General features: G+C 55.7%; 1 protein-coding gene across 1 annotated transcript in view; it reads left to right on the forward strand.

Moving 5' to 3' along the window:
• Positions 1–5,163: 5,163 nt before the first annotated feature.
• The window catches only part of FAM20C (FAM20C golgi associated secretory pathway kinase), a 44,951-nt gene continuing 37,324 nt past the window's right edge, over positions 5,164–12,790 (forward strand). Inside the window, exons 1-2 of the mRNA XM_004705870.2 lie at positions 5,164–5,253; positions 7,040–7,063. Coding sequence (XP_004705927.1) covers positions 5,164–5,253; positions 7,040–7,063 — 114 coding nt within the window. The remainder of the gene's footprint in view (positions 5,254–7,039; positions 7,064–12,790) is intronic.

The raw sequence follows: 12,790 nt of genomic DNA on the forward strand, positions 1-12,790 counted from the left end.
TGACAGTCCTCTTGCAGGCAGTGTCCACGTCCAGTTGACCAGATACTGGTTTTTAATGTCACAAGTTAGTCCTTCGGGCCAGGGTTTGATGTACCTGGCATTGTCCAGTGCCTCTCGCCCCAGTGTGAATGAGAGGTGACCGTGAGGTCAGGTGCAGCAGCAGGTGCTATTTCCATGGCTGTCCGGTGCCCCTTGCAGGGGTTGACCAGCTCGTGTGTCCACTAGGTGATCATGGACACAGGGATGTCTGGTGGGTGGGGTACAAGACGCCTCCTAGTGCTCCCTCACCTTCCCGTCCTGTGTGACTCCATAAGAAAGGTGTGTGAGTGGTCTTGTCACACCTTACCACGCAGGTGATGCTGGGCCAAGAGAGCCAGTAGGGGGGAGGGGGGAGGCAGCAATGTTAGGGGCAAGGGGAAGTGGGAGGGGGTGTCTGCATCCTCCCAGCTCTGTCCCAGGGCAGTGACCCTGCCTGGTTATTCAAAGTTCAAGAGCAAGGCATGTGGAATTTGAGTATTGTGAGGTGTTTCCAAAACCTTGGCTTTATCACCCTCTCTGGGGACCTTCCTGCCTGGTATCTTGTGGGAAACAGAAAGATTTCTCCTAAGTTGACTTAGCTGCTTGCTACACATGGTAAATGATTATACACTGGGAGGTCAACAGAAGTAGGTCAGGGGCTATTCTCCCTAAGGGTTATTAGCCACCCAGAGGAAGCAGACACCACTGCTTATCCCACAATAAGTAGGGCCCACTCCCTTCTGATAAGGATAGTACCAAATTGTTTCACTGAAGGAGAGCCCAGGGAGGTCAAGCCCACTCAAGGGTGACCAAGGTTAAGCCACCTTCATGAATCTAGGGTCCACCCTTCTTGTCACATGTATACCTCTATCCCTCCCCTTCCTATCATGTGCACATACCTAGCTCATCCCCTTCCTGTCACACTTATGCCTATTGTACATCCCCTTCCTGTGATGTGTATGCCTGTTGGAAAGCCCCTTCCTGTGATGTGTGTGGTTACCTATAATCACACCCCCTAAAGAGATATAAGCCTTGGTTAGCAATAAATATCTCTTGCTCCAGCCCTCTCCAGCCTGTGCTGTGCATGGACCTGGCTGTTGAGATCATGGCCATCCAGGAGGTGAGCATGCTACCATGAAATGTGTCTGATTTCTTTATTTTACTCTCTCTCTTGTCTCTCTCATTCTCTATGGCTTTATTATAATCTTTATATATCTCAACCATACAATTGCGCCTATCAAACCCGTGATTAGTTGTGGGGTCTGGTCTTTCCCCCACAGTATCTCTTCCATGAGCCTCAACCTTCCACAGGCAGCCATGAATACATGTTTTCACCCTGGACCTTCCACACAGCCACGGACACCTGCTCTCACCGTCGATGATGAAAACACTGAAGAACTCTGTCAGTGTCTTCCATTGGAGATTAATCAAACATCCAATCAGGATGCATTGATAGTTGTTGGTGATTGGAATGCTAAGGTTGGAAACAAAGAGGAAGGAATAGTAGTTGAGAGATATGAACCTGGTGATAGAAATGACACTGGAGAGCTCATGATAGAATTTTGTGAACCAATGACTTGTTCATAGCAGATACCTTTTTCTTTCTTCCAACAACACAAAAGGCCACTATGCACATGGACTTCCCCAGATGGAATTCATGGAAATCAAGTTGACTACAGCTGTGGGAAGACACGATGAAAAAGCTCAATATCAGACCAGGAACTGACTGTGGAACAGACCATCAATTGCACATATGTAAGTTCAGGATAAAGCTGACAAAAATGAAAGCAATTCCACAAGAGTGCAAGTATGACCTGGACAGTATACCCATTGAAATGTTTCAGCAAGCTGAAGAAGCACCGGAAGCTCTTGCCATCTATGCCAGGACATTCGGAAGACAGGTCCCTGGCCAACAGGCTGGGAGATCCATATTTGTGCCTGTTCCAAAGAAAGGTGACCCAGAGAGTGCGCAGACTACAGACCAGCATCACTGATATCTCACACAAATAAAGTTACTTAAGATCATCCAACAATGGTTACAGGAGCATGCTAAAAGGGAGCTGCCAGAAGTCCAGGCTGGATTCAGAAGAGGACGTGGAACAAGGGATGTCATTGCTGATGTCTGTAGGGGGGAGGGGGGGGACTTGGCTCAAAGCAGAAAATACCAGAAAGATGTTCAGAAAATACCAGAAAGATGTTTACTTGTGTTTCATTGACTACCCAAAGGCCTTCGACTGTGTGGGCCATAGTAAACTATGGATAAGCTTGCGAAGAATGAGAATTCCGGAATACTTCATTGTGCTTGTTCATAACTTATACATGCATCAAGAGGCATGTTGGAACAGAACAAGGGAATCCTGCTGGGTTTAGGATCAGGGAAGGTGTGCATCAGGGTTGTATCTTCTCACCATACTTGTTCAGTCTGTATGCTGAGAAAATCTTCGAAGAAGATGGATTATATGAAGAAGAGGTGGCATCAAGATTGGTCGAAGGCTTATTAACAACCTGGGGTATGCAGATGACACAAGGAATTGAAGCACTTGCTGACGAAGATCAAGGGTTGTAAGCAAGACCAAAACCCTCACCACTGAGCCAATGAGAAACATCATGACAAATGGAGAAAAGATTGTGAGGAGTTTTGTCTTATTTGGATCCAAAGTTAATGCTCAGGGAAGCAGCAGTCAAGAGATCAAAAGACATATTGTATTAGGTCAAGTCTGCTGCACAAGGACCTCTTCAGAGTGTTGAACAGCAAGGATGTCACTTTGAGGATTAAGGTGTGCCTGACCCAAGCAATGGTATTCCCCATTACATCATATGCATGTGAAAACTAGATATTGAATAACAAAGACTGTAGAAAAGTCAGTGCATTTGAATTGTGGTGGTAGAGAAGAATATTTAAAGCACTAGAGACTGCTAAAATAGCAAACCTAGTTGGTCTTGGAAGAAGTGCGGCAAGGATGGTGAGACCTTGTCTTACAACTTTGGACATGTTGTCAGGAGAGACCAGTCCCTGGAGAAGGACATCGTGTTTGTTAAAGGGGAGGGGTGGCAGAAAAGAAGAAGGCCCTCACTGAGCAGCTGCACCAGTGGCTCAGGAAGAGGGACAATGGTGAGGCTGGCGCAGGACAGAGTTTTCACGGGGTCTCTGGGGGGTGGGAGCCCACTCAATGGCACATAACAACCACATCTTTGACCTTCCACACACAGCCCCAAATATCTGCTCTCAAATACCTGTTAGGGGGTGGTAGTTACATAGTCTCCTGTCAACTTGAGGATCTTAAGAATGAAGGGGTGGAGTTTAGGTGGCAGCTTGAGGTGTGATGGAGATAAACAGCTCACTGGAGGCCAGATCCACTCTCTGTGACTTCCCTTTCCTGCTGTTGAGACACTGAGAGAGCTGGAGGAGACACGTGGAGACCCGTGCCAACGTTAAGATGCTTCCACTGCCACAAGACCTTCTACCCACTGGCCTGTGATCTTCTTGCATTCCGCTTTATTGCATGTGCTGTGTGAGTCTGAAGACTAGTATTGAACATATGGGCTAATATTGGATTTATGGACTGGTCTGGGATGTTTTCTCAATGTACAATTGCTCTTCGATAAGAAGCTCTTTGTTAAAAAATAATTTTATTAGGGGCACATACAGCTCTCATCACAATCTATACACACACCAATTGTGTAAAGCACATTTGTACATTCATTGCCCTCATCATTCTCAGAACATTTGCTCTCCACTTAAGCCCCTGGCATCAGCTCCTCATTTCCCCCTCTCTTTCCCAGATCCCCCCTCCCTCATGAACCCTTGATAATTTATAAATTATTATTTTGTCATGTCTTACACTGCCCTATGTCTCCCTTCACCCACTTTTCTGTTGTCCATCCCCCAGGGAGGAGGTTATATGTAGATCCTTATAATCAGTTCCCCTTTCCCACCCTACCCTCCCAGCCTAACACAGTGGTGAGCAGGCCTAGGAGGACACCCAGTAGGTGCTCAAAAAGCACTGCCTCTCACTCACTGCCATCGAGTCGAAGCCAACCCACAGTGGTCCCATAAGACAGGTAGAAGTGCCCCTGTGGGATTCTGAGATGGTCACTCTTTACAGCAGCTGGTGCTTTTGAACTGGTGACCTTGCAGTGAGCAGCACGATGTGTAACCGCTGCATTAGGTTCTGCCTAGGAGAGTGGCACATAGTGGTGCTCAGAGGAGCAGTGTGTAGTAGGAGCTCAGTGAACACTGCTCAGAGGAGCAGCACACAGTTGGTGCTGCCTAAGAGATTGGCACACAGTAGGTGCTCAGTAAACACTGCCACAGCCCACCGCCCTGCCCGCACCTCCAGGTCTCATTCCCAGGAGAGGACAGTGAGTGCTGGGGGTGGAGGTGGCTAAATTGGTGAGGGGTGAGGGGACAAATGACCTTGCTGAGGACCACTGTATGGGGATGGCTACAGCAGCCAAGGAGCATCAGCATCCAAGGTCAACAGTAGCCACAGGATAGGAATCCAGATGTGCAGCAACAGGAATAGAGGGGCCGGGGGTCGGGGAAGTCTGAGGGTTCGGGTTCGGGATTCTGAGAGTGGGATGGGGTTCTAGGGTTGGGAGATGTTGGTGGGGGGTGTTGGGGTGAGGGAGGTATGGGGTGAGGGCCATCTGAGGCATTGAAGGCATCTAGTTTGGGGTTTCCTTAGAGGAGCACAGGCCTCCAGCTCAGGGCACCCCCTCACAGGCTCCCTCCAGCACCCCACCATCCCTTTCTGGACTGGAGCCACAAGATGCATTTGAGATGGAGACAGGGAAGGAGGAGATGGTGGGAGTTGGGTGCCAGGAAAGGAGCAGAGGCCTGGGGGAATTTAGATGGGCATGAGGCAGGGAGGGCTCAGGGACTTGACTAGGGCTGACTTGGTCCCTGGGGGCCAATGCTGCACCTTCTAGAGGAGGCTGGGGCCTCCAGTGGTGCTGAGGGAGGGGCAAGTTTGAGGGCTGCAGTCGGTGGTCAGTGGTTCCACACACCCCTCCCCGTGCTCCCTTGCACATGGGATCCTGGACTCATGTCCCCCACACTATGACGTCTCCCTTCTGGGACCACCACCAGCATTTGGAGGGGCCACGGTGCCCACCCTGGGGCCTCCATTTCCCCCATAAGAGATGGAGCCAGGTGCCTCCTTGGGGACCCTCAGCTCCGGTGGGCAGACTCGGGGAGCCCTGGACCCCAAGGTCCTGCAGCAGATGGAGCAGGTGGGCTCTGGGATGGCCTTACCTCGGGCTGGTTTTGCAGGAGGCCGGAGTGAAAGTGTTAAAGATAGAAGTAAGGGGGGAAGCAGTGCTTCTGACCTTGAGTCCGGGGCCAGGCAGGGATGATGGATGGGCTGCCTTCATCCTTCGCAGCTCCATCCTTGGCCTGGCCACGGCCTCTGCAGCTGCTCCTGCTTCCAGGAGGACACAGACAGATGCCCGTGGCTCAGCAGGTGAGCTGCTCAGGGTGTGTGGGCCACAGCTACAGCCACAGCTCTGGGTTCCTCTGCTGCCAGAGCCAGGCTGGAATCAGGCCGAGGCAGCTACTTGGTGTGAGCTGTGGACACCCCATTCCCCAGGCTGTGCCCTTCCAAGGAGGAGTGGCCCCAGGAGACCCAGTCCTGGAGCTGTGCAGTGGGGGTGGGGGGAGCACCGGAACCCCTGCCTCTTGCCCACATCCTGCAGGCACTTCAGATGCCATGAGCTTGCCGTAGGGGTGCCTTCTGCATCTCCACACCCCCACCCCATATACGCACACTGCTTCTGCCTGCCAGTGGGAGCTCTTGCCCCCAGGGTCACAGGGAAACCCCAGGGTGGCGGGCAGAGGCAGAGTGAAGACACTGCTCAGGTCAGGGGTCTGACCATCAGGGTGGCCCTGGGTGGATCACGCTGCAGGACCGGCTGCCTGCCCGCAGCAGCTCTCCAAGCCCTGCTCCTTGGGGAGACATGAGGCGGGTGTGCCCGTGCGTGCAGTTCCATGGCTCGATTGGAGGCCACGATGCTGCACAGGCAAGGTCCTTGCTCCACAGCCCACCCAAGGAACTCGGACTGATGGGAGCTGCAGCCGAGAAACCGCATTCGGCCGAAAACTGCCCCCTAGTGACTCACAGGTCAGCAGCTTCGTCAGGCTGCCGGGTCTTTCTCCCACAGAGCAGTGGGTGGGCTTTAACTACTGCCACTTGGTCAGCACCTGAGCACTTGCTTCTCCGCTGCAGCAAAGCTTCCAGGGCCACTCGCCGTAGTCAGGGACAATAAAGCAACAAGCTCGAGGAATGACCGTCCCAGCCACTGCTGGCTCTACTCTCCAACTCTGGGCTGCAGCCCCTGGGCCAGCCAATAACCACCCCTGCCTGCTGCTGACCCTGCAGTCCCCCAGTAGGCAGGTTGCCCGTTTCTTTCTAAGGACCCTTCATGGTTTGAGGTGAGAAAGAAGCTACCACCCTGGCTCTTCCCCCTGCCTAGAAAACTCCTACTCACCCTTCAGGGGCCTTTTCAGATTTCCCCATCCAATGCCACCTCCAGGGAAGCCCATCTCAGCCAGGTGAGGCTGCCAGCTCCACTGTCCCCACCCCCACCCCCCAGGCCAGGCACCTTCTGTAGGTCTGTTCTGCTCACTCCTCCATCTGACACCAGTCGGATCCTGTCCCTGCCCCCCATTCCTTCCCTTTCCCAGACTTTGTACCCATCCAGACACTTGTCCCCACTATAGACCCCAATTCCCACCCTAGAGGCTATCCCCACCCCAGACCCCTCCCCACCCCAGCAGGCCCTGTCCCACCCAGGCCCCCTCCCAGGCGAGCACAGTGCCCTGCCCCCAGCACTCGCTGTCCCATCTGCGGGACACCAGGTGGCCCCGTTCCCACAGACAATGATGTGGAGCTGAGACAGAGCCATCTGTACCCCATCAAAGCTACCTACCTGCTCCACCCCCCTTGAGTTGCCCCAGGGCTAAGTCCAGAAATGGCCAATAAAACCCTGAATTAAGACCTCACCTATCCCCTGTCGACAGGGAGAGGACTCGCAGCAGACCCTGGTGAGTGCTGGGCCATCACCACCACCCGGACGCCACGAGCTCCCCATCTGAGCCCCCAGGAGCCCGTCCTGCCGAGCCTGACCCTGGCAATGGACAGATTCCATGCTGGACAGTTGGGCATGCTGCATTGCAGCCCCTCCTGGAGAGGCCCATACCCGCTGGTGTTCCCCCTGTGTGTCCTGGACTGACGCTGAGAAAGCCGATTTTCTGGCGGATGGCAACCCTGAGGGCTGGCGTCCTTCCTGAAGGACAGTGTGACCCCTGGACACCCCTATCCCCAGTTTGAGCAGAGGACTGCAAGGGGCACATGAAGGACCACAGCACCTAACAACCCCCCAAAACCTCCCTAACAATCCCCTAACATCCCCTCTTAGCAGCCCCTTCACATCCCCTAAAAACCCCTAACATCTCCCCTAACATCCCCCACCGCATCAGCATCAGCATGTAGATTAGTGCGATTGGCATGGGTTACGGGTGCACACATGTGGGTGTGTGGCTTGCACGGACACTGGAATCTGGGAACAGACTGGGGCACACCTGGGCATTTTCTCAGGGTCAGCAGAGGGCGGGTTCTGAATGGTCTTTGTGGGACAGGCAAGGCCACAACTGGAGCTCTTAAAGCAGACAAATGAGGCCACACTTCCCGGCACTTTACTCGACCTGTCCCTCCAGTTAGAACCAAGGAGTTAGAAACCAGTTAGTTTCAAGGCCCTCTGGTGACCCAGGAGGAGGAGCTTGCTGAGGGCTGCTCCAGCCCAGCAGGGGACATGAGTGTCTCCAGACTTGTGCGAAGGCCTCTCTTCAGCTCAAAGCTGTGTTCTCCGCAGAGGCAGGAGGAGGGAGGGGTGCTTCAGTGTCCTTTCATCCAATGGGCAAGGAGGTAGCCTCCTATATGCCCAAAGGTGCTGGCCTGCCTCTGGCACAGGACAGTCCTCCAGGCTACCCCGCCCAGCTCCCAGAATAGTCTGCGGTCAGAGCAGAGCTGGCCTGGAGGTATGGGGGAGTAAGCCGTAGGAAAACATCCTGGCATCCTGGGTGGGCGGGGTAGGCGCCTGGACCGGATACTGTGGGTGGTACCCTGGACCCTCAGGGCAGGCAGGGGAGAGACTGGGCTGGGTCAGCTCTCAAGGCCTGCTGTCCCCCAGCCTCCCACCCCAGGAAGGAGCCCTGGGCTCTTCCAGAATATTCCAGAAACGTGTCACCCGAAGCTTATAGGCCTGTGCTAGATAAGGGTGTCTCTGGGGCAAAGACTGGGGCATTGAGACCCCACCCCACCCTGAAGCCTCTCTCTGCTCCTGGGGGCTGTGAGCACCCCTGCCCATTCACCCTCACCTGTCTCAGTGCCCATCCCTCTCAGATGACGGCTTTGTCGGCTCCTATATCCTTCAGGCACCGTGGTCAGGTGACCATGCATGGCCATCAGGCTCATCGCAAGGTCAGCAGTGTGAACCCCACCAGCTGGTCTGTGGGAGAAAGACGAGGCTTCTCCTTCTGCTAGGAGTTACTCGCTGTCCTAGGGGGTCCCTCAGAGTTGGCATCCTCTGCGCGGCAGTAGTTTGAGATTTTTGAGTCCCAAATCCTCTCCCACAATTACCCATGTCTACACGTCTTTGCCTTCTCATGCGGAGGCTGTGTCCACACCCGCAGCTCTCGGCACCCGCTGTGTCCACTTACAAGTGGCCTTTTCCTTGCCAAGAGTAGCCAGGGTGTCCAGCCAGGCCAGCGAGTGTGGCTCACACACCCCAGGGCTCACAGGCCACAGGAGAGCTGAGCTGGGCTAGGGTCCCAGGGAAGGGAGTGGGGCAGGAGCGCAGAGAACCTATAAAATGACCACAACAACCGAGGCCCCCACTGTTGGGGTGAGGGGTCCTCAACACTCAAATGAATCCTCAGGAGCGACTTTGCCATTGTGCGTGGAAAATATTAGAGAAAGCCTGGTGGGCAGCAGGGCACAGGGGTTCCTCATTCCATGTCAAGACTTCCGATGGGTAGATGTAATGGGACTCAAGACCCTTCATAAGGTAGGCACATCATACAGTCAATGGGAACAGCACACCCAGGTAACATCGACGAGCATTGAGTGAGTCAGCGTCTTGACCTCGTGCTAGTTGACCTCCAATGCCCCTGAGCCCTCCCCGGAGGTTGGCTGCATTGATGGTGGGTTGGCTGTAGAGCCTGAACGCTCTCATCTGCAGACAGCCCTCAGGCCCAGAGAACAACTGCCGCCCAAATGATCCATCTTATATGGTAGGGCACTCCCATTATGGGGGTTGTTGGAGGACTGTGTCCCCTCACGAGAATGTGTGTTGAGGTTTATTTATAGCTCATCACTGTCAGGGTCTCCCCCCACCAGAGTCGGCTTTCCAGACCCGTAATGATGTGCATAAAGGATTTAGCTGTCTGATATTCTCATCCAGACCCTCAGTTTACCACACCCACCTCTTCACCTGTGTGGGGGACAGGGAGGTCGCCCCCTCCTGGATCCCCCATGGTGCCACCCCTCCAGGTCCCTGCTTCTCATGGCAGTCCCAGCCCCCCTGTGGCAGTGCTTGAGCTCAGCCCTTGGGACAGCCTAGGCCCCTCTGCGGTGTCCTGGTAGCTTGTGGCCGCTCCAGGCTCCCCATCTAGGCCCCCTGCTCCCTGCTCCCTACCCACCCCCACCCCCATTCTAGAAAAACGCCCCAGAAGATGCACCCCTCAGCTCTACCAGTTGCTTCCCCTGACTGTTCCCCGTACCTCAGGCCCATTGGAGCCCTCTGGCCACACAGAGGCTGCCCATCTTGGACTAACTGGCCTGTCAAGCCCCATCCCATGATGCAGCCCTTGGCTCTGGGAAATCCGTGGGCCCTCGGGTGGCACCAGGTCAAAATCCTTCTTCTCAGCACCACACTGGCTTGCCTGTCTCCTGGGGGCTTGGGGCTTTCCTTTGCCCAGAGGCACTGGGTCTCGGCCTGCAGGCTGCGCCATCTGGGTCCCCTCCTCAACACTGTGTCACTCCCCTGGACTGTGGCCCCAAACCCTCCAGGACCCCCAGCTGTGTCCCAGCCTTGCCTCTCCCTGCCTAGTGACTTCATGTCCCCCAAGCCACCAGCCACCCCTAGGCCTGGCTGAAACCCAGAAAACATCATGCCACAGACACCCTTGCTGCCCCCAAATTCCCCTTCTCAAAAGCCTCCCCAGACAAAACACAACTCCCTGCCATCATGTGGGTTCTGACCCACAGGACCCTGTAGCACAGTCGAACTGCCCCTGTGGGTTTCCCAGGCTGTGAGTCTGCAGGGAGCAGAAAGCCTTGTCTTTCCCAGAGGAGCAGCTGCTGGGTTCAAACTGCTGAGCTGGTTGTTAGCAGCCTACCTGCAACCCATTGTGCCACCACCCCCCTTTCTCTGCCCTCAGCGTGATCCCTGACACCACCGGCATGGTTTCTCCCATTGGCTTATCCAGGGAGGTGGGGAGGGGCGGCGGTGGGGGGCTGGCTTTTGGCAGACAAAGCCCAGGGCCTGGCATGTACTGGGTATTGCTCATGGGCAGCCCCCCTGACCCTGCAGGTCATAGACCAGCAAGCAGAGCCCCGACCAGGTCTGTCTCTGCCCTGGGCACTCTGCATGGAAGCCACACCATATCACCCTGCAGAGCCAGCGTGGACAGCCAGGTGGAAGCCAGGCCAGTGTCTGCTCCAGGTCACTCTCTGTGTCCCAGGTCCCAGAGTCATGACACAGGTCTCCTCTGATTGTGTCCTGCCTCTCAGAGCTTCTGTGCCCCAGGCCCTGGGGCATGACTGTGCAGAGGGCACCAGGGACCCCTGTCTTGCTGGGATTTAGGGAGTACTAAGCAAAGAGACAACAGGTTCCAAGAGTGCTGGGTATTAGAGAAGGCCCCTCAACCGAAGAGGAGACCAAATGGACGACAGGAGGGAGGCACCTGAGCTGAGACCACTGTTCCTGGGGATGGGGATGAGCAGGGCCTCCAGAAACCCCCAGGCCCAGGTGTTGGTGGGGTCAGGTCACAACGATGTACCCTGGGGACACTGGATCACATCTGGGAAGCATTAGTAGCTACATGGGGGGCTTGCTGAGTGGGGGGATGAGCCCAGCTCCAGACTTTTCTTATGCCCACCAGATATAAGCCATGGGGTCTCAGCCATGTTCTAAATCTGAACTTGCCTCCTCCCCCAGATACACATGTGTGCATGCATACCCTCACACTTACATACAAGCACCACAGATGCATACCTCCCCAATCACAGATCAAATGTACACATGCACACACACCAGTGCACATGTACACACAGGCACACATAATGGCACAAACGTACAAGCACACACATGCAGACACACCAAGCCTGCACACAAGTACATGTGTGCACACGTGCACGCTCACTGGCGGTCCTGACATCTCCCGTCTTTCTTCCCTCGGCTGTCTCAGACTGCTCCCTGGATGATAAGGATGCAGGAGTGAAACACCTGGTAGAGTAAGCTGTCAGTAGCCTGGCTTAACTCCAATCTACTGTTCCCTCTGGTCTCCACTTCCCTGACCCCGGAGGCCACTCCACAACCTCTGGGCCTTGTCACCTATCCAGCTGTATTCCACAGGCCAGAGGGCGGAGGCGGCCTCCTCCCTATGTCCAGTATCTAGGGGGTGAGCTACTGAATGTGGGCTGGGCCGGACTGTAAGATTTGTGGTGGGGGGCTCCTGGCCTTTACTTCGCAGTGCAGAAACAAAACCAGAGAGGCTGGTGAGATGCCAGACCTACACAGCATGAGAATGGATGCAGGGCTGGGATCCAGGCTGCAGCCCTCTCCTGCTTTTCCGGGTTTCTCCATCACCTGCTCTGGACTCTTGCAGGCGCTTTAAGCGGCCCATCAGAGGGCACTGGCCTTGTGTTGGGGACTTACCTGCTAGCTGCTTCCCATGCCCGCTTCCCTAATTGAGGCTTTTCATGTTTGACACCCTGTTAATTAATAGTTCCTATTGGATGCAGGGGGCCCAGGCAGAGTCTCATCCCCAGGAGACCACGTTGGATGGGCTGCCTGCCTTGGCCACGGCTTGAAGCACAGGAGACACACACACACACACACACACACACACACACACGCCCACAGCAGGGGAGGTGTCTGCGCATGGGGTACCTCTCAGTGCCCTGGTTAAGGCGCAGGTGTGTCCCCTTGGGGTAGGTGGGGAAAGCATGTCGGGGACCCTGGATTTCCTTCTGGATGGGACGAATTAGGGCTCTCTTCTAGCCAGACCCGACGCCGCGCCCACCGCGGCGGCCCCGCGCCCCTTCCTTCTCCTCCCCCTGGCCCAGTGAGGGGCGAAAGCTGGCAGGCCCGCCGGCGGGAGCAGTTCCGGAGGTGCGGACGCCCCGCTGCTCAGGGAGGGACCAACTTAGCCTCGGTTTGGCGCGAAGCCCTTGGAGAGGAGCGGAGGCGGCAGGCGCGGGTGCCCGGCGGGTCCCCGGGCGGGGGTCTTGGGAAGGGCCGCGACTGCCCTTCTCACCAGTGTCCCGAGTGACCCGCCTCCCTGCCTGCTCCTCTGGGCCACCTTTTCCATCTTCTCCTCTCCGAGCACAGGAGGAGGAGCCCTGACCCGCGGCTACGGCCGCAGAGGCCTGGTGGGCACGGCCGAGGGGAGGAGGAAGGAGCGGGCGGGCGGGAGATGAGAGTGCGGGGCCGGGCTCGGCCGTGACTCTCGCCAGTGCCACCGCTCCGCCAATCCGCGCGCTCTGAC

Source organism: Echinops telfairi, unplaced genomic scaffold (genome assembly GCF_000313985.2).
Source record: "Echinops telfairi isolate 266 unplaced genomic scaffold, ASM31398v2 ScPeMD7_5;HRSCAF=22, whole genome shotgun sequence".
Taxonomy (NCBI): Eukaryota; Metazoa; Chordata; class Mammalia; order Afrosoricida; family Tenrecidae; genus Echinops; species Echinops telfairi.